The following is an 18,345-nucleotide window of genomic DNA, read 5'->3' as shown; positions in this document are numbered from 1 at the left end:
CACCAAATACAACAAACCTCATAGTCACCTCTTCTGTATCCATCACTACCAAACAAAGTATTTCTCACTGTCGTTTCTTTCTCATTTACCTGTATCAAATTTAACCTGCAGGAATACAAATCTATATTTATTATCGCAAATCTATGAGAGCCATATGATGATGTCCATAAATATGTCAGGACATACTGAGTAAAATGTAATGCACGAGACAGACATTACACTGACTGTTATACTGCTGGAACTGCCCGGAAAATGTAAAAAATATATATATATATATATATATATATATATATATATATATATATGATGACATTATAAGTTGAAAAGAAATTAAGTTCTAATGATATACACGTCTTCTGAATTTGGAAGAAGGGAGGTCGACTGGGGTGAAATATTCAACAGCATTCCCTATTGCCACGAGTAAAATATATCCACATATTGATAACGCTTTACATCATTTCAGTTTGTTTTGTATCGATTTCCAGTAGTGAAAATAATTTTAAGAAATATCTGCTTACATGCTTAGAGCATACACACACTTTCAGTAAAAGCTCATATTTTATTCAGCTAAATATTCATGGCACTGTGAATCATGGCACAAAATTATTATACCAGACGATATATATGGCAGTTGGCCTAACCCACCAGCATCTGTCAGCAAAAGAGGATGATGATACTATACCCTTTTTAAGCTAATGACCTAAAACCGCCATCTATCCATCTTGAATGCAGAGTTACAACAAAAAACTAATACTAGAATATGATGCTGGTCACGAATTGCTACAGAATGGATGTAGTCACAAAATTTTCTCTTTCTGCCACTCAGGCACATGCAATAAGCTGCAAAATGACAAAAATCTGGGTCAAGTTAAGGTAAAATGACTATAGTTATAATGTTCTCTGGGTTATGTATCCATTTTCTGAAATAAGTTATCATATAATTTATATTCTGCGGAACGAACTGTTATTTTTAACACATTTATGCTCTCTGCTGTTCAGTTTCAGTGAGTATTCCAGAAGAAATGTAGTACTATGGGACCCGCTGATCTCTACATGCAAGCATGCAGACTACGTTCCATTTTTTAGTTATTACAACATGCAAATACCCTTTAAGAATTATAGTCATGCCCCATCAACTAACTTTAGGTAGCCTTAGAGTATAAATTTTAGTCATGCAAATAATTAAGCTGTGCATTCACAATATTCTAAGTCACACTGCTCTCCCAAATGCTAATGAGTGAGGAGGAGACATATATAATATATTTAGCATTAAAGTTTTGTGACTTGGCGAAGAAATTATTTTATATGAGTGACCCCATATGAAATTACTGAATGGCTGCTGAATAATATCTAAAATGTATGCACAGTAAACCCCCATCTTTCCAGCTACTCACCATCACCGGCTTCGCTTTTTTCGCGGGTGAGGAAACCATCACAAAACACACTTCTTTACGGTGCGCTTTAGGGTAATTTACTAAATATTGCTGCTACATCATCTCAATTACACTTTAAACAAATAGACTCTAATGCCTGGTAATAGCCGGGGACACTACAAGGGTTTTCGGGTAATTAATGAGTTATGGCTCTAGAAGCCCTTTTGTAAGGGTTTCATTACTTCATGGAAATTCATTTCTCACGGGTGTCCTTGTGTTGTACCCCCACGAAAAACGAGGACTTTTTGTACTTGCCCTCCAGACATTAACAACTTCACCAGCTTGATAATAGCCAAAGTAATTATGCACCTAGACCACCACCATACTCAAGATAGTGTGAAATGAATAACAAAAAGTGAGCGTGGAGGCGCGTCAGGGCAGAGTGAGTAAGCACAAACCTGTGCAGTTAAGTTACTTAGCATGTGACAGAGTACACCGGGACACAATATTTGATGTGTCGGGGTGGGTGGTAGTGCTGAGAGGGTTGGAACATCCCAGAACCATAAAATCAAAGGACCGAAGTTTACTGTATCCCTCAGGGTGTATAAAGACGATCCAGTTACTGAGTGAAGCGTCCACAAGCTGTGAAGCATTGAGGAGGAGGGTTTGGAGGAAGGCAGAAGGGCCTTAGATCCTTAAAAATCATTAAGCTTTGCTTTACCACAAGTCTGTTTTATATGTAAAGACGCACTGTCAAATGCAGCCGATCCAGTTACTGATACAGAGCTTTCACAAACTTATTTGCTGGGTGAAGAGAAGCAGGGTGGGACTTAAGACCTTTATAAAAAGTTACCTGCTTTTTTACTCGCCTATTATGTGTGTGACCCTGATATTGTGATGCACTGTCCACAAACCGCTATGCGTCTGAATGTGGGAGGTGTGAGAGGTGGGGTCCCAGAACCTTGATAGACTCTGCCGTTACCACAGGTCTATTGTAAATTTTAATAGCTGCAACCCCAGGATCATCTGAAGGTAAACCCAGTAGAACGCAGGTCACCAATGGCCTTCTTCCGCACTTCACCCACCCTCCTTCAGGGGCATACGGAGAGGACTGAAAGACGTTTATATAACGGGGCAGCTGCAACTCCCAGTCACATCAGTACCACCACATGAAGGAGTCCCTCTCCAGCAGCCCTACTGCATGTGTTAGATTATCAAACAGTGGTAAGCCTCTGGCTACTGAGGTACGGTGAACATTAAACTGTGACTGCATGGCAGTGCTAGAGAGGATCTGAGTCAGATGGTTAGAATTCTTCAGGAACATGAATTTTAATGTACGGAAATAATGGATACTGGTTTGGGTGAAAAGGGTGACGATGATGGGATCGACCTGCAGATTTGCACATAAGTTCATTTTGTGAAATTTGCTGTTGGAAGTGGGAAACTTCAGAATCAAACGTGACTAACAGCAGTGCCACACTGTACCGGGTGTCAGTGATGGGATTTATTTATATACCTTAAACGGATGCTGGTGAGGGGAGAGGGTATGCAAAACAGTGAAAATAAAATAATTGGAAATGACCATAATCATCTTGCAAGTGTCAAGCTATACAAGCTAGGGCACTACAGTTATCGAGACACAGTGTCCACACACAGCCAAGGATGGGACCTACAGTCTTGGAAATCAATATACTAAACTTTGACTGTGGACTTAATATGTGTATCAGGTACCTCAGCTTGTCAAGATACACCAGCCATAAACTATTTTGCACCTAATGTGTTCATTGGGAGGGGGGGGATGATGTCCAACTTTGAAAATAAAATAGTTTTGCCATTCCACTGGTCTATCTTGAACAGTTTTCCGGATGAAGGAGCACAACCAATGTTGGCCCGGATACTGATACACATCACCCACACACTATTGCGTGTCAGGGTGTTGGGGAGGAGGGATACCCTATAGAAAGGAAACTGGATATTTATTTCCTTGCCACAGGTCTACTGTGTGTGTGACTGAGTTATGGTACCACAAACTATTATGCATTGGGGCAGGGGTTCAGGGGAAGGGGGGAGGTTCGGGGAAGGAGTACACCTACAACACTGCAAATCAGTAGACCTGACCTTTGCTACAGGCAAACTATCTGCAAAAAGATGTACATCCCAAAGTGCCCTTGACTTTGATAAGGTGTTCATGAACAGCTGTGTGTCGAGGCAGTTACGCGAAAAGAGGGAGTGGAGGGGAACCAAAAACCTAGAAACCCCTCAAGCCTACTGTATGAGTATAATTGCACAACATAAGAAGTCTGGATTACTGAAACAAACCTTCCAAATAACGATGTGTGTGTGGGAAGGAGTATGCCAGAACTCTGACAACTGACAGGCATCGTCTGACCACAGCCTAGGCCTAGATTGTCTGTGCAAAGTTGTTAACACAAAAGGAGGTCCAGTTACTGAAATGCATTTCACAGACTGTAAACCTAACACCATCAAAGCTGATATACCTAGGTTATTCAGCACGCCTAAAGTTGTCCAGCTCTTGACCTATCATGTCCTTAAACTATGATGCGCAATGGCAGAGTTGTTTGAGCTACATCCAAGAAATACAACTAAAATCACCCTATCCCTCCATAAATTGTGGGATTCATGTAAATTATGAATATGATTTTTTATGCACCCACAAGAAATACCACTAATCATACATTATTGTACTACTATTAGAGCTACCATCCCACCTGTAGGGAAAATCTGATACAGTAAAGGTTTGCCGCCATTATATAAAACCTTGGTGGTAAAATCTTATAAAACAAATCCAACTAAGAAGAAGAAACAGGAAATTTAAATGATGTTCACTGCAGATGCAAAAGTTCCCAGCCAGTACACTGAAAAGTACCCTAGTAACGATAACGACTGCAGTCATACGCGATAAGGTTTGGTAATCCCCCCAAGCAAGTATAAATAGGGGCAGGCACTGAGTATCGTCACAAGACGACCATCATGAGATTCTTCGTGTTCTGCCTCATCTTCGGCTTGGCTGCTGGTGAGTCTCTCTTTCCCTGCCCCCTGTCCTCTATTTCGTGCCATAATTTCATGTATATTGTGTGAAGATATGCACTTGCCAGCATGACACAGAGTTCATGTTCTTGATACTCTCCTCCCACAGCCGCCCCAAAGTCCAAGCCCACGTTCCGCCGTGGTCTCAACAGGATCGTCGGTGGAACAGAGGCCAGTCCCGGAGAATTCCCCTACCAGCTCAGCTTCCAGGACATTTCCTTTGGATCTCCCTTCCACTTCTGCGGTGCTTCCATCTACAATGAGAACTGGGCCATCTGTGCTGGACACTGCGTTCAGGGAGAGGACATGAACAACCCAGACTACCTGCAGGTTGGTTAACCCTACACCTTCAACAAATGAACCAGGGCTAAACTTAATCAAATTTGTTTGGAATATTCTTCGGCATGTTTCTACATACCCAAGAATATGCTGTAAATCATAAATAACACCTTAGCATTGCAACCATAATCACACACAAGTAAAGTAGCGAATGATGAAAGCTCTACACATTTGAAAATGCCTTCATTTGTCTTTTAGGAAAAGTCACGTTTTCATGAACGTAGCTCAATATTAGCAACAGTTTACTAATGAAGTTGTGGATTATTACAGGTTGTGGCTGGTGAGCATGACTTGGATGCTAACGAAGGCAATGAGCAGACGGTCATCTTGTCAAAGATCATCCAGCATGAGAACTACAACGGCTTCACCATCAGCAACGACATCTCCCTTCTGCAGTTCTCCCAGCCTCTGACTTTCAACAGCTACGTGGCGGCCATCGCTCTGCCCGCTCAGGGCCATTCCGCCACAGGCGACTGTGTTTGCACTGGCTGGGGTGCACTTACTGAGGGAGGCAGCAGCCCCTCTACGCTGCAGAAGGTGACTGTTCCCATCGTGTCTGATGCAGACTGCCGTGCTGCTTATGGTGAGAGTGAGATCGAGGACTCCATGATTTGCGCTGGTGTTCCTGAGGGCGGCAAGGACGCTTGCCAGGGAGATTCTGGCGGCCCCCTGGCCTGCAGTGACACTGGCTCCACCTACCTGGCTGGCATCGTGTCCTGGGGCTACGGATGTGCCCGCCCAGACTACCCTGGAGTCTACTGCGAGGTGGCTTACTTCGTCGATTGGGTCCTCGCCAATGCTGTTTAAGTAGCTTCTTCTTAAGCAGACAATTTGGTCAAAATGACGCAAAATTCAGGATACCTCACAGTCACCTCTTCTGTATCCGCTAGTACTAAATAAAGTCGCCCTCACAGTCGTTTCTTTTATATTTACATGTAAGAAATTTTCATTTACACCTCCACATTTGTTCCTAAATATTTAATACCATGAAGTTATGATACCAACATGACTATATCCTTAAGTATGCCATGACATATGAAGGAAGATGAAATATAAGAGACTGACACATTACACAGGATGCCACATTGCCTAAGATCCCAAGTGAATAAAAAAATGTGATGAAATATATAGGTTACTGCTTAAAAAGAAATGTTGGATGATTTATTAATACGTGCACAAAATTCTGATGAAAGAGAGGGCTACTGGCACCAAATACTCAACTACATACGTTGTATCTAAGTATTGAATATATCCATATCATGATAATGTTTTACAGCAGTTTAGTTTACACCTTGTCGTCATCCCGTAAAGACAGGAATATCTGCATGTATATTTTCAAAGCACATAGTTTTAATTAACGGTCACAGTTCATTCAGCTAGAGATTTATGGTACTGTGAATCAAGGCACACTCAATTATTACACTAAATGGCAAATATGAAGTATCCCCCTCCTCTCTCTCCATAAAAGACGATAATCCTGGCAGCTGAAGTGCTCTCCGCATTAAGTATGCATCGTCTAAAATATATATATATATATATATATATATATATATATATATATATATATATATATATATATATATATATATATATATATATATATATATATTTTTTTTACCTAATTTGCACTTTGCGGCACGGGCGATCATGGTTATAATAGATCAATGCTTTCTACTGTCCTGTTTCAGTGACTATCCCAGTAGATAATTATGTAGTGTGAAGTGAGTGAATGGCCTCTGCACGCACACACGCATGGTTCCACCCCCCCGCGCACGCGAGCACACACACACACACACACACACACACACACACACACACACACACACACACACACACACACACACACACATAGTGATACAACTTTTTGTTAATTACAACATGCGAATACCCTGTACGCTATACAGAAATATTCCATGAATGAACTTTACCTACAGTACCGTCAAGATATGTTGGTGAATAACCTTGGTGCCAAAGAATGACAAGCTGTCTATGCAATATCTTTCGACTCACACTGCGATTCCAAATGCCAAAATGTCAGACGGCACAAATCAGTAATTCTAGCTTGCGCGTTTTATCACATCGTGAAGAATTATATTTCTGAATGAAAAGTGACACAAAATGAAATTACTCTCTGTCTGCTGGATACCTCTGTCATCAAAGCTGGACAAAGGTTATGCATTCACCCGCGTCCGTTTCTCTGTTTGTGTACATCATCATCATCATCATCATCATCATCATCCGGACCTCCTTTCCCACCCTAGGGCAGGGTGTGTACAAAATATCTTAAATAGTTGATATAGAATCAGATGTTGATCCAGACCCAGATGCAGGAATAAATCATACAGTTTGCCAGGCGTTGGCGGAGGTATGCACTCTTGAAGACAGTGTAACTGAGCAGACGAATACCGCAAAATTAACTGACTACTGTACGTGAGACCGCAACAGAATTAGTCTGGTCGGAAAAAGGGCATTATACCGACAAAACACATATTTTATTGGCGTTGGTGGAGTTATTCGTACTGTGAGTGCTACTGAGTTACTAAAAAGTTTTAATCTGTTTTCCATAAACTTAGAGTTCTTACCAGGGTGATATTAGCCAGAGTAACCACTTCACTTAAGCCAACACCACCACTATGTTGGTAAAAGATGAATACTAGAGTGTGAGCACCTAGGGAGCGTCAGGCCAACGGGAGGAGGTATAAACCCATACGGTGAAGTTACTTAGTACGTGACAGCAGACTAGAGTGGGATATGGCTTCCAAAAGATGTGATGCATGGGGATGAAAGGTTCTAAAACCTTAAAAATCAATGGACTTGAGTTTTACAAAGGCCCTCAGGGTGTATAAAGAAGGTGCAGTTACTGATTGCAGTGTTCATACGATTGGAAGCACAAAGGGGGCGGATTTTGAGGAAAGCAAAAGGACCTTAGATCCTTAAAAACCAGTAAGCTTGGTCTTTGTCACAGGATTGTTAAATATGTAAGCAGACACAGCCAATGGCGGCCTAATTATTGATATACAGCATTCACAAGCTTATTACGCATGTAACGAGAAGCAGGGTGGAACCTATAACCTTCGTCAAAAGTTACTTGTTTTTTTACTCGAGTCTATTATGTGTTTGAGCCGGATATTGTGATGCACCGTCAACAAACCGCTACGCGTCTGAATGTGGGAGGTGTGAGAGGTGAGGTCCCAGAACCTTGATACTAGACAGACTCTGCCGTTACAGGTCTATTGCAAGTTGTAGTAATAGCTGCAACCCCAGGATCATCTGAAGGTAAACCCCGTAGAATGCAGGTCACTGATGGCTTTCTTCCGCACTTCACCCACCCTCCTTCAGGGGGATACGAAGGGGACTGAAAGACGTTCGTATAACAGGGCAGCTGCAACTCCCAGTCACATCAGTACCACCACATGCAGGCGACCCTCTCGAGCAGCCCTACTGCATGTGTTACGTTATCAAACAGTGGCAAGGCTCTGGTTACTGAGTTACGGTGGACATTAAACTGTGTTGTGCGGCAGTGATGGAAACAGGAGACGAGTCAGATGGTAACGATTCTTCAAACACGTGAATTTTAATGTACGAAATTTAGCAGATACTGGTTTGGATCAAAAGGGTGACGATAAAGGGGGCTGACATTCAACCAATTCTAATTTAATGTATTGCTTCTGTGATTTATACATAAGATAATTTTGTAAAGTTCGATAATGGATTTTGAACATTAGGTGGAAGTGGAAGGATTAAGATACCTATCTATCTATCTATCTATCTATCTATATTTGTTTGTGGCCACCCCGAACGGGATTGAGGCGTCTGGCAATACATATATATATATATATATATATATATATATATATATATATATATATATATATATATATATATATATATATATATATATATATATATATATATATATATATATGGACAAACAGAGGTAATACGGTTACTGAAACACATACTGATGCACCAATGGCTGTTAGGCACTGACTTTGAATTTTAATAAAATAAGCCTCGACTATGGGCTTATAGTGGGTGTAAGGTATCATAACTTAAAGAGATATGCAGCCCAAAAAAAATATTATGAATTTGGTTCCTGTGTATGTAGGGAGAGGGATGACACCGAACCTCGAAAATAAAACGGCTTCACCCTAGAATTAGTCTGTTTTTTGTAAACTTTGCAGGTGAGAAAGCACAGCCAGCGGTGACTCGGCTACTGGAGTACTTCAACCAAAAACTGTTATGTGTCAGGGTACTTGAAAGGAGGGATAGCAATAAACTTGAAAACTGGATTGTTATTGGCTTACCACAAGCCAACTGCGTGTGCGACATAGGCATGGCAACACACACTGTTATGCACTTGGGTGGAAACTGAGGGGAAGGGGCGAGATTCGGGGAAGGAGTGCATCTACAACTCTGCAAATCAATAGACCTGACTTTGCTAAAGGCCTGTTATCTGTGAAAAGCAGCACACCCATAGTGCCCTTGATTCTGAAAAGACGTGTTCACAAACAGTTGTGTGTCGATGGTGTCAAGTGAGAAGAGGTAGTGGAAGTGAACCAAGAACCCAGAAACCCACACAACACACAACAAAACAAGGCTGGAAACACTGAGACAAACTTTCCAAACTACGATGTGTGTGTGTGTGTGTGTGTGTGTGTGTGTGTGTGTGTGTGTGTGTGTGTGTGTGTGTGTGTGTGTGTGTGTGTGTGTGTGTGTGTGTGTGTGTGTGTGTGTGTGTGGAGGGGTGGGGGCGCTAGAACCTTGAAAACTGACATACTTCGTCTTCAACACAGCCTAGGCCTGAAATGTCTGTGCAAAGTTCCTCAACCAAAGGGCCGGTTACTGAGATACGACTTTTACAGACTGAAATCCAATGGAAGGGCTGTGGAAACTTAAAACCTTGAAAGCTGAAATACCTAGGTTATTCAGCGAGCCTAAAGTTGTCCAGTTCCTGACCTATCATGTCCACAAATTACGATGCGCAATGGCAGATTTGTCTGAGCCACACTCAGTGCCATACGAATAAAACCATCCTGTCCCTCCATACCCTGTGGGAGTTATGTAAAATATGAACAAGACTTTTAAGGTATCCACAAGAAATATCACTTTCCATATATTTTCTAAGTTTGATAAAGCAATTTTTCGCCGACGTATCAATGCTGGAAAGCTCAATTCATGTTGTAGGCAAAGTTTTATGCAACCTTCATGGTTCATATTGACCAATCAATTCCATATCACTTTGTGCAACCATATTAACTTGATATAAAAAAAAAATAAACACCCGAGGGAACAAAGATCAAATAACTGAGAAATGTTGATGGCAAACCTTGGTAAAAACAAATGAAGCTAACGAGGGAAAGTACCGTAAGTAATCAAAGTTAGGTACGCTGCAGATGCACAGGTTCCCAATCAGGCCATTGGGAGCTACCCTAGTAACGACTGCTGCGTCACATGATAAGGTGTGGTAATCCCCCCAAGCGAGTATAAGTAGGGGCAGGCACTGAGTACCGTCACAAGTCGACCATCATGAGATTCTTTGTGTTCTGCCTCATCCTGGGCTTGGCTGCTGGTGAGTCTCTCTTTCCCTGCCCCCTGTCCTCTAATTCGTGCCATATTTTCATGTATATTGTGTAAAGAATCATATGCACTTGCCAGCATGACACAGAGTTCATGTTCTTGATACTCTCCTCCCACAGCCGCCCCCAAGTCCAAGCCCACGTTCCGCCGTGGTCTCAACAGGATCGTCGGTGGAACAGAGGCCAGTCCCGGAGAATTCCCTTACCAGCTCAGCTTCCAGGACATTTCCTTCGGATTTGCATTCCACTTCTGCGGTGCTTCCATCTACAATGAGAACTGGGCCATCTGTGCTGGACACTGCGTCCAGGGAGAGGACATGAACAACCCAGACTACCTGCAGGTTGGTTAACCCTACACCTTCAACAAATGAACCAATGTTTAACTTGATCCAGTAAGTTGGTAATATTATCTGGTTATATTCTGGCTACACCAGCATCATGTGTGTCCTTTATTCGGTACTAAATCCATCACAACCACAAACAGGGTGGCGCTGGAGAAAAGAGCTAAATTTTGGGACAGATTTGTACTCTATCAGTTCACAACAACGACTTAACCGACTATGACACACAAGCATATCCATTAGCATACTTCAGCATACACATGCAGTGCTCGTACTACATACCGCTTCCGAAGTTACTTAGTCAGCTTGGGAAGAAGTTATTTCTGGTTACCATTCTCCTGAGGAGAAAGTCCAGTCCTACTGTGCACCTCAGATGGATGAACACAGATATCAGATAGTGGACTGGTCACGGTTATGATACGGAGAGGGAAGCAATATGGAAAAGTGGTAACCAATGGTTGACAGGGACTTCATGCAACCTAGATAAACAAGACCATAGGTCTCCATTACGCGGTCACTCTACCACTGCTTTGTCTCCACACATCCCCAGCGAAACTATGAGTTTACTTTCTCACCCTGGATTATTATATAAGTAAGAATAAAGAAGAGATGGTGAAAAATATTATTAAATAATGCACAGTAATCAATATTGTTTAAGGTATAAATAAGGCCATTCCATGAGCTGTCATGTGTTTGGATGCGTTGTTCACGAACGTGATTGGCAGACAGTAGTCATCAATAACGTACGGTACTTCCGCTTCAACAGACAGGTGTTGTTTCAGACATTACTGTGGTATCACCAGATTCTGTATAGGCCACTATCATTGGCCAAATGTCTCATAATTGCTAGAATGCATGAATGATATTGATAACTCATTACTTACGCACAAAAGATTTTTTAAAGTCCAATATATTATATTTATAACAGTTTGCTATAGCATAATTACGCACTGGTGGTGGAGCCTTTGCCACTGTTAGTCACTTCATGTTTCCCTTGTGCAGTCAAGAGTAATTTTGGCTACAAATGATAGGTAAAACGTTATCATAGTAATTACAGTCAGACAAGCAGATCAGAGAATGAAGATGGTTCTGCACCTGAAACTGTTTCTACTTCTTCCGAGAAACGTCACGTTTTCATGAACGCTGGCGAGTATTAACATTAGTTTACTAATGAATTTATGGAATTCCGTAGGTTGCGGCTGGTGAGCATGACTTGGATGCTAACGAAGGCAATGAACAGACGGTCATCTTGTCAAAGATCATCCAACATGAGGACTACAACGGCTTCACCATCAGCAACGACATCTCCCTTCTGCAGTTCTCCCAGCCTCTGACTTTCAACAGCTACGTTGGGCCAATCGCTCTGCCCGCTCAGGGCCATTCCGCCACAGGCGACTGTGTTTGCACTGGCTGGGGTGCACTTACTGAGGGAGGCAGCAGCCCCTCTACGCTGCAGAAGGTGACTGTTCCCATCGTGTCTGATGCGGACTGCCGTGCTGCTTATGGTGAGAGTGAGATCGAGGACTCCATGATTTGCGCTGGTGTTCCTGAGGGCGGCAAGGACGCTTGCCAGGGAGATTCTGGCGGCCCCCTGGCCTGCAGTGACACTGGCTCCACCTACCTGGCTGGCATCGTGTCCTGGGGCTACGGATGTGCCCGCCCAGACTACCCTGGAGTCTACTGCGAGGTGGCTTACTTCGTCGATTGGGTCCTCGCCAACGCTGTTTAAGTAGCTTCTCCTTAAGCAGAAAACTTAGTCATAACCAGACCAAATAAAGTTGACCTCACAATGGTATTTTTTATATCCACTTATACACAGACTGTGGGTATGCAGGTTGGAAACTAGTTCCAAAACCCTGGTTATCAAGAAACCTTGCACAAATGTAGTAATATACATGCTGTTTTCACGAAGAAAAAGGATTGACGAATTTTACAAGCACTTTCGTCTACCGACTCCTTTTCGGAAGAATACGCACTTAATGTTACTGTTTTTTCCTTATCCATCCTTGCATATTTACGATTCATATGCATCAAGGTAATTTATTTCAATAACACGCTATACGAGTATTACATGAATGATCATGCAAATGCTTATGAAAGCACTGTGAGGGAAACTTACATGAAAGGTGTCAAAAATTATATGGAACTTACCGCTAGACTGGAATGAAGGAAGGAACTGATGAACAACTAAATAATGAAGATCTTAATTTCAGAGAAAGAGAAAACAAAAAAACTGAGTGTGGGACTTAGCCTAACATGCAGACTTTGGGAGGGAAGGGGACAAGGACAAACACATGTAAGCATAAACGACAAGGTAGACGCCAAACATTCCTCCAGGATATGATTCAACTCTAGGTTTCCATTTGGGTCCCTAAATTTAGCTCTAAGTAATGAACAGGTGGATGTATCAACTTTGCCTGAAGATAATGGTTTACTGTGAAAATGAACTCAACCTCTCTTAGTTGCAGGCAATGGATTCTATCATTTGTACACTCAAAACACACCTAAACATCTTAAATACGGCACACCTACACCACACCAAAACACCTAAAACATTGCACACTTAAACCACACCTAAAGACTTTAAACACAGCACATCTAAACACGCCTAAACACCTAAAACACTGCACACCTTAAACATTATGAGAAATGATAGATGTGTATTACAGACATGGACTGTAACACTCTACAGTAGTCTTGCTACCTCTGGATAATCATATTCGGCTAAGGGGAGACGTTTGGATCAACAGCGTGTGCTGCTGCCATCATTAATCCCTTCAGTTCCAAGCAGCTTTAATGACTTAAAAAAAAAAAAAAAATTGTCTGAAGGGGCCAAGTACGAGATAAAAATATATTCTTAGACTGTATGGGCAAAAATACATCACAATAACAACAACAATAACAGCAACTAAAAGATACAGAAAAAATATATATATACATATAGTACGTCAAGTCCACAAACCCTGACAAACTTCAGTAAGGGCTCCAGCTAACAAGATGATATAGTGAACATCCTGAAATGCATTACATTATACTTTTTAACAAGATGCTATCAAACAAAATTATACTTCTCTATCTGTCTGTCTCTCTAATAACAATAAGAATAATTTCTATGAAAAGAAATCCTATCAAAAGATAGAAAGGTATCAATCAGTATATGGGATCATCTCTCTCTCTCTCTCTCTCTCTCTCTCTCTCTCTCTCTCTCTCTCTCTCTCTCTCTCTCTCTCTCTCTCTCTCGCTCCAGTCCTAATCGATCCTTCTGTTCCATCGGATACTTGTAATTATTGATTTCACATATTACGCCAGGAATAACAAGCAAACTATTATATTACTTGTGAATATGTGGAAGAACTGCACAAACGTTTGAAAAGTTGTCTTACACTGATACAACAGTTCAGTCCCGATTTGGATCCCCTTCAGGTTGAGAGCATTGTACTTCCCCCACTAAAAAAAAAAATCTCCAAACGTGGACATTAAAGAAAGAAAAAGAAAAGGAAGAAGAAAACGGAAGAAAGAAAGAAGAAATGATAATCTTCAAACTTGGGCATAACTCCCATTTCACCAAACCACGTTTATTTTATGAAGCCACTATGAAATCAACCCCTTCATGGCTTCATACGTCCCTTCAGCTTAACCCACTGGCCACACTGAGTAAGCTGAATAAAACTTTCAATCGTAAAGTACAATAATAAGCGAAAATCTTTCTTTTCGGCCATAACGTTCTCAGTGATAATATAATCTGTGATGTTTGGGATACCTTACATTTCACTCTAGCACAGGAAAATCGCTTCACGTTGGCCGGTATAAAACGTACATAGTAATTCTCAGCCAGAGGGATAATATGAACATCGGGTGGTTCTTGGTGTACTATGTAAAAAATTGCATCAGACCTTAAAAAAAAAATTAAAAAAAAAGACAAAGTTATCCCTTCAAACCCACTAACTTGATTTATATTATGTTTTTCTTAAAACCAGGCAATTTTACTTAATTACGAAGCCGTCAAGTCTCTGCTTCATATCTAGCATCATATTCTAATCTCCTGTTACAGTTCAGTTCAATTTTCGGCCAAGTTAAAGTAGAAATGGTATAGTATGGATGATGTGCAGGACTAACGAACATTTTTTCAATCCCCATCGTTTGTGGTGTCAGACTGTTTCACGTGTAATGTGCACCAATAATATATTTTGGTCGATTGTTCATACAGCATGTCAATCTCTTATATGATTTTATCATATCATGCTAGAATTAGAAAATAATGCGTAACGAATAAGACACTAAGTTACTCTATTGTATTAACCCATTCACGAGGACAGAAATTTACGCTAATTCTGGCTAAAAACCAAACGATTTTACTAAGCCAAGGAGTGACTCTCATCACCTCAAGGTTAATTATAATGCCTATTATTTCTTAGGTGCTAAGAAATAAATAAAAAGAAAAAAGGGAAGCAGCAAACAAACTGAACAACGTGATCTCCTTAAATCCTCGCAATACCAAACGATTAGATAAAACTATTCTCTTTTTCTTTGAACTTAGCATGTAATTGAAATCCGTCCGTCTTGACCTGTAGAACTAGACTAACAATGGTATATGATTCTATTCACGAAGTGCTACAGAAAGGAAGCAGAGCCATAGCACTGTCATTTTCTTCCACTGAGTTGCGTGAAATAAGCTACAAAAGTTTTTAAAAATCTACACTGAGTATGACGAAAATCTAGACCAAGTTAAGGCAAAAGACCTGTAAAAATGGCCTTTCGTCACAAGAGGGCTATTTTTCAAGGTTTACAATACAAAAGTAATCACTAGTAAAGACGAAAAAAAAAAAAAAAAAGCCTTCTGAGTCCACGAGAGGAAGGCCTGTATGTAAGAAAACTAGTCCACGTATGTAAGGAAAAAAGCCTATATATGCAAGGCAGCTGACGCATTCCCGGAGATGACCTGCGTAATGTGTATAGGCCTACCGTGACGTGGCGGTAGAGAGGCAGGTGGTGTGGTGTAATGTGGCCCCTTCCTAGGCAGGTATAAAACACAGCCAGGACAGACACTGGGCACAAGGTAACAACCATGAAGATCTTCGTGCTGTGCCTTCTGGTGGCTGGGGCCCTTGGTAGGTTGTCTCTCTCTTAATGCTTGGCCTCGCACTTCCTCCCACCGTCCTCGCCTCTTACGGTAGATTTTCATACATCTTTACGATTCATCCTCTGTCGTAACTTTCATGCGTTTTTGCAAATACCAGACGCACAGGAAGGTTGTGCACCCTATATTCCCTGATCTTCCTGCGGCAAACAGTTACGGCTCTTGTAACGACGATTTATTCTTTATAAGAAGAACAAGGACTATGACCACACTGTCCACTTTCCCTTTCCTGCCTTGCCTGCAAAATTATATCATGGTCGTGGCTTCAAACTGGAGAAAAATTTGTTCATGAATATGGTCCCAGTTACAAACATCTATCTATCTATCTATCTATAGCCCGACGCCCTAATCCCTCAAAGGGTGGCCGCAGACAAAACGCCTCCAAGTCACTCTGTCACCCACCATTTGACTCCCCTCCCCCCAACTCACCCCCCCCTCCCTCATATACCTCTCAACTCCATCCCTCCACCTCATCCTCGGTCTACCCCTCCCTCTCCCTCCCTCCACCTAACCTATATACACCCTCTTAGTCAGTCTTTCATTCTCCATTCTCTCCACATGTCCAAACATGACTAGTACTTATACTGATCATCACAATTAATATCATGGTCGCACATTAGTTGGTGTGCTGGCTTCCCAACGTAATTCCAGTAATATGGCAACAGCTTACTAAAAGTGACGGGGAAAACTTGAGAAATGATCTGGTACTAGTACGTAGCGGGAAAAAAAAAAAAAAAAAAAAAAAAGACAGTGACTGGATAATAATCCTTCCCTATTGGTCTGGTGTCTGTCAAACTCATTATCAACACAGTACGATTGTGAAACTTATTTCAAGCCTCGTGGGCTGAAAGGTTTGCGCTACATAGTAATGTGTAGTTGGCACCACCACAAAAGAAATTTACTAGAAATGTAATCGGAATCACGAAGATCTGAAGCATTATCATTATAGTTTTACCAGTTTATCAGCCTCTCAAGGTAAATCATGCGTCACTACTAGGTAACTAATAATTACTATAAACCCAAGGACTGGGCAAATTTCACATAATTCACTGACGAATTATTAAACAGTGTTGTCTACTCCCAACAGCCGCCCCCAAGTCCAAGCCCATGTTCCGTCGTGGTCTCAACAAGATCGTGGGCGGGACTGACGCCACTGCTGGAGAAATCCCATACCAGCTCAGTTTCCAAGACACCTCCTTCGGATTCGCCTTCCACTTCTGCGGTGCTTCCATCTACAATGAGAACTACGCCATCTGTGCTGGACACTGCGTCCAGGGAGAGGACATGAACAGCCCTGACTACCTGCGGGTTAGTCACTTAATTTTATGGAAAAAATATCAAAATCATCAAAAAACTTCCCACAGATTCCATCTAATACCAGACTGACAAATCACACACCTCAAACCAAAACTAAACACGTGTCTTATCTTACAGGTTGTTGCTGGTGAACTTGACAGGGGCGTCAACGAAGGTACTGAGCAGAAAATCACCTTGTCAAAGATCATCCAACATGAGGACTACAACCCCTTCACCATTAGCAACGACATCTCTTTGTTGCAACTCACTCAGCCTCTGGAGTTTAATGACTATGTTCAGCCCATCGCACTGCCAGCCATGGGCCACGCTGCCTCAGGCGAGTGCATTGTGTCGGGTTGGGGTACTACTTCCTCAGGAGGCTCCTCCCCATCAGTCCTGCAGAAGGTGGGCGTCAACATTGTTTCTGACGAGGAGTGTCGCGATGCCTACGGCGAAAGTGAGATTGATGATTCCATGATCTGCGCTGCGGCGCCTGGCAAGGACTCCTGTCAGGGAGACTCTGGCGGCCCCCTCGCCTGCAGTGACACTGGCTCCACCTACCTGGCCGGTATCGTGTCCTGGGGACGTGGCTGTGCAAAGCCAAATTACCCCGGCGTCTACTGCGAGGTGGCTTACTTCGTCGACTGGGTTGAGGCCAACGCAGTTTAAACAATGGCTATTTCTTGAGGACGCTGTAGTAGGCTGACAGCTAATAAACTGATGGCAAAGTATTTTTTTTTTATTGCTAATATACCTGCTGCACAAAAAATTACTCATATTTACCAATAACTTTGCTCTTTGATTTAGAAAAATCTTTTTTTTTTTAATTCGAAGAAAAAGATTTGGTAGCCTACAGCTCGAAATCTACGACATATATACTGGACTCACGGTTCAATAGGTCAGTACGTCAACAAAAACCCAACCTATGTCATCTTACCTAACATAACCTAATATTATAGTCAAACCCGATCTGATTTGACCTAACCTAATCTAACCTAACATAACTAAACCCAATCTGAGCTAACCTGGTCTAACGCAGCATAACCCAACCCAACTCAACCCAATCCAACATGACTTAACTTACAGCCTGCCTGGCAAAGGAAAACAACCGCCACCAAAGCCCTCACCCCACCCTACCCAGTACCTCAGTGCCAGCATGCCTTTCACGTTCTGTTGGGCCAAATTTTATCAGCTGAACATACTAGGCCGGGAACTGTTGGTTAGCCACGAGA

At 41.9% G+C, this 18,345-nt stretch overlaps 2 protein-coding genes across 2 annotated transcripts; both read left to right on the top strand.

The window, feature by feature from the left end:
* Window positions 1-4,364: 4,364 nt before the first annotated feature.
* On the top strand, window positions 4,365-5,567 carry LOC145411873 (trypsin-1-like). The gene is made up of 3 exons (XM_080281832.1): window positions 4,365-4,407; window positions 4,531-4,751; window positions 5,031-5,567. The coding sequence occupies exons 1-3, from the start codon at window positions 4,365-4,367 to the stop codon at window positions 5,565-5,567; spliced, it is 801 nt and encodes a 266-aa protein (XP_080137958.1).
* Window positions 5,568-10,289: 4,722 nt separating this feature from the next.
* LOC145411864 (transmembrane protease serine 9-like) lies at window positions 10,290-17,782 on the top strand. The gene is made up of 6 exons (XM_080281823.1): window positions 10,290-10,332; window positions 10,460-10,680; window positions 11,873-12,403; window positions 15,737-15,788; window positions 16,905-17,125; window positions 17,252-17,782. The coding sequence occupies exons 1-6, from the start codon at window positions 10,290-10,292 to the stop codon at window positions 17,780-17,782; spliced, it is 1,599 nt and encodes a 532-aa protein (XP_080137949.1).
* Window positions 17,783-18,345: the final 563 nt, after the last annotated feature.

The sequence above is a fragment of the Coenobita brevimanus genome, chromosome 91 (genome assembly GCF_032717465.1).
Source record: "Coenobita brevimanus isolate Jiangsu-jjx chromosome 91, ASM3271746v2, whole genome shotgun sequence".
NCBI classification, from domain to species: Eukaryota; Metazoa; Arthropoda; class Malacostraca; order Decapoda; family Coenobitidae; genus Coenobita; species Coenobita brevimanus.
The sequence above is the reverse complement of the archived record's forward strand: the minus strand, read 5'-3'. Positions and strand labels throughout refer to the sequence as shown.

Excerpts from the sequence above, each read along its gene's own strand:
- LOC145411873 (XM_080281832.1), top strand. The coding sequence starts at position 4,365 with ATGAGATTCTTCGTGTTCTGCCTCATCTTCGGCTTGGCTGCTG. Across the intron at positions 4,408-4,530 it reads CATCTTCGGCTTGGCTGCTG|CCGCCCCAAAGTCCAAGCCC; the intron begins GTGAGTCTCTCT and ends CTCCTCCCACAG. Across the intron at positions 4,752-5,030 it reads ACAACCCAGACTACCTGCAG|GTTGTGGCTGGTGAGCATGA; the intron begins GTTGGTTAACCC and ends GGATTATTACAG.
- LOC145411864 (XM_080281823.1), top strand. The coding sequence starts at position 10,290 with ATGAGATTCTTTGTGTTCTGCCTCATCCTGGGCTTGGCTGCTG. Across the intron at positions 10,333-10,459 it reads CATCCTGGGCTTGGCTGCTG|CCGCCCCCAAGTCCAAGCCC; the intron begins GTGAGTCTCTCT and ends CTCCTCCCACAG. Across the intron at positions 17,126-17,251 it reads ACAGCCCTGACTACCTGCGG|GTTGTTGCTGGTGAACTTGA; the intron begins GTTAGTCACTTA and ends CTTATCTTACAG.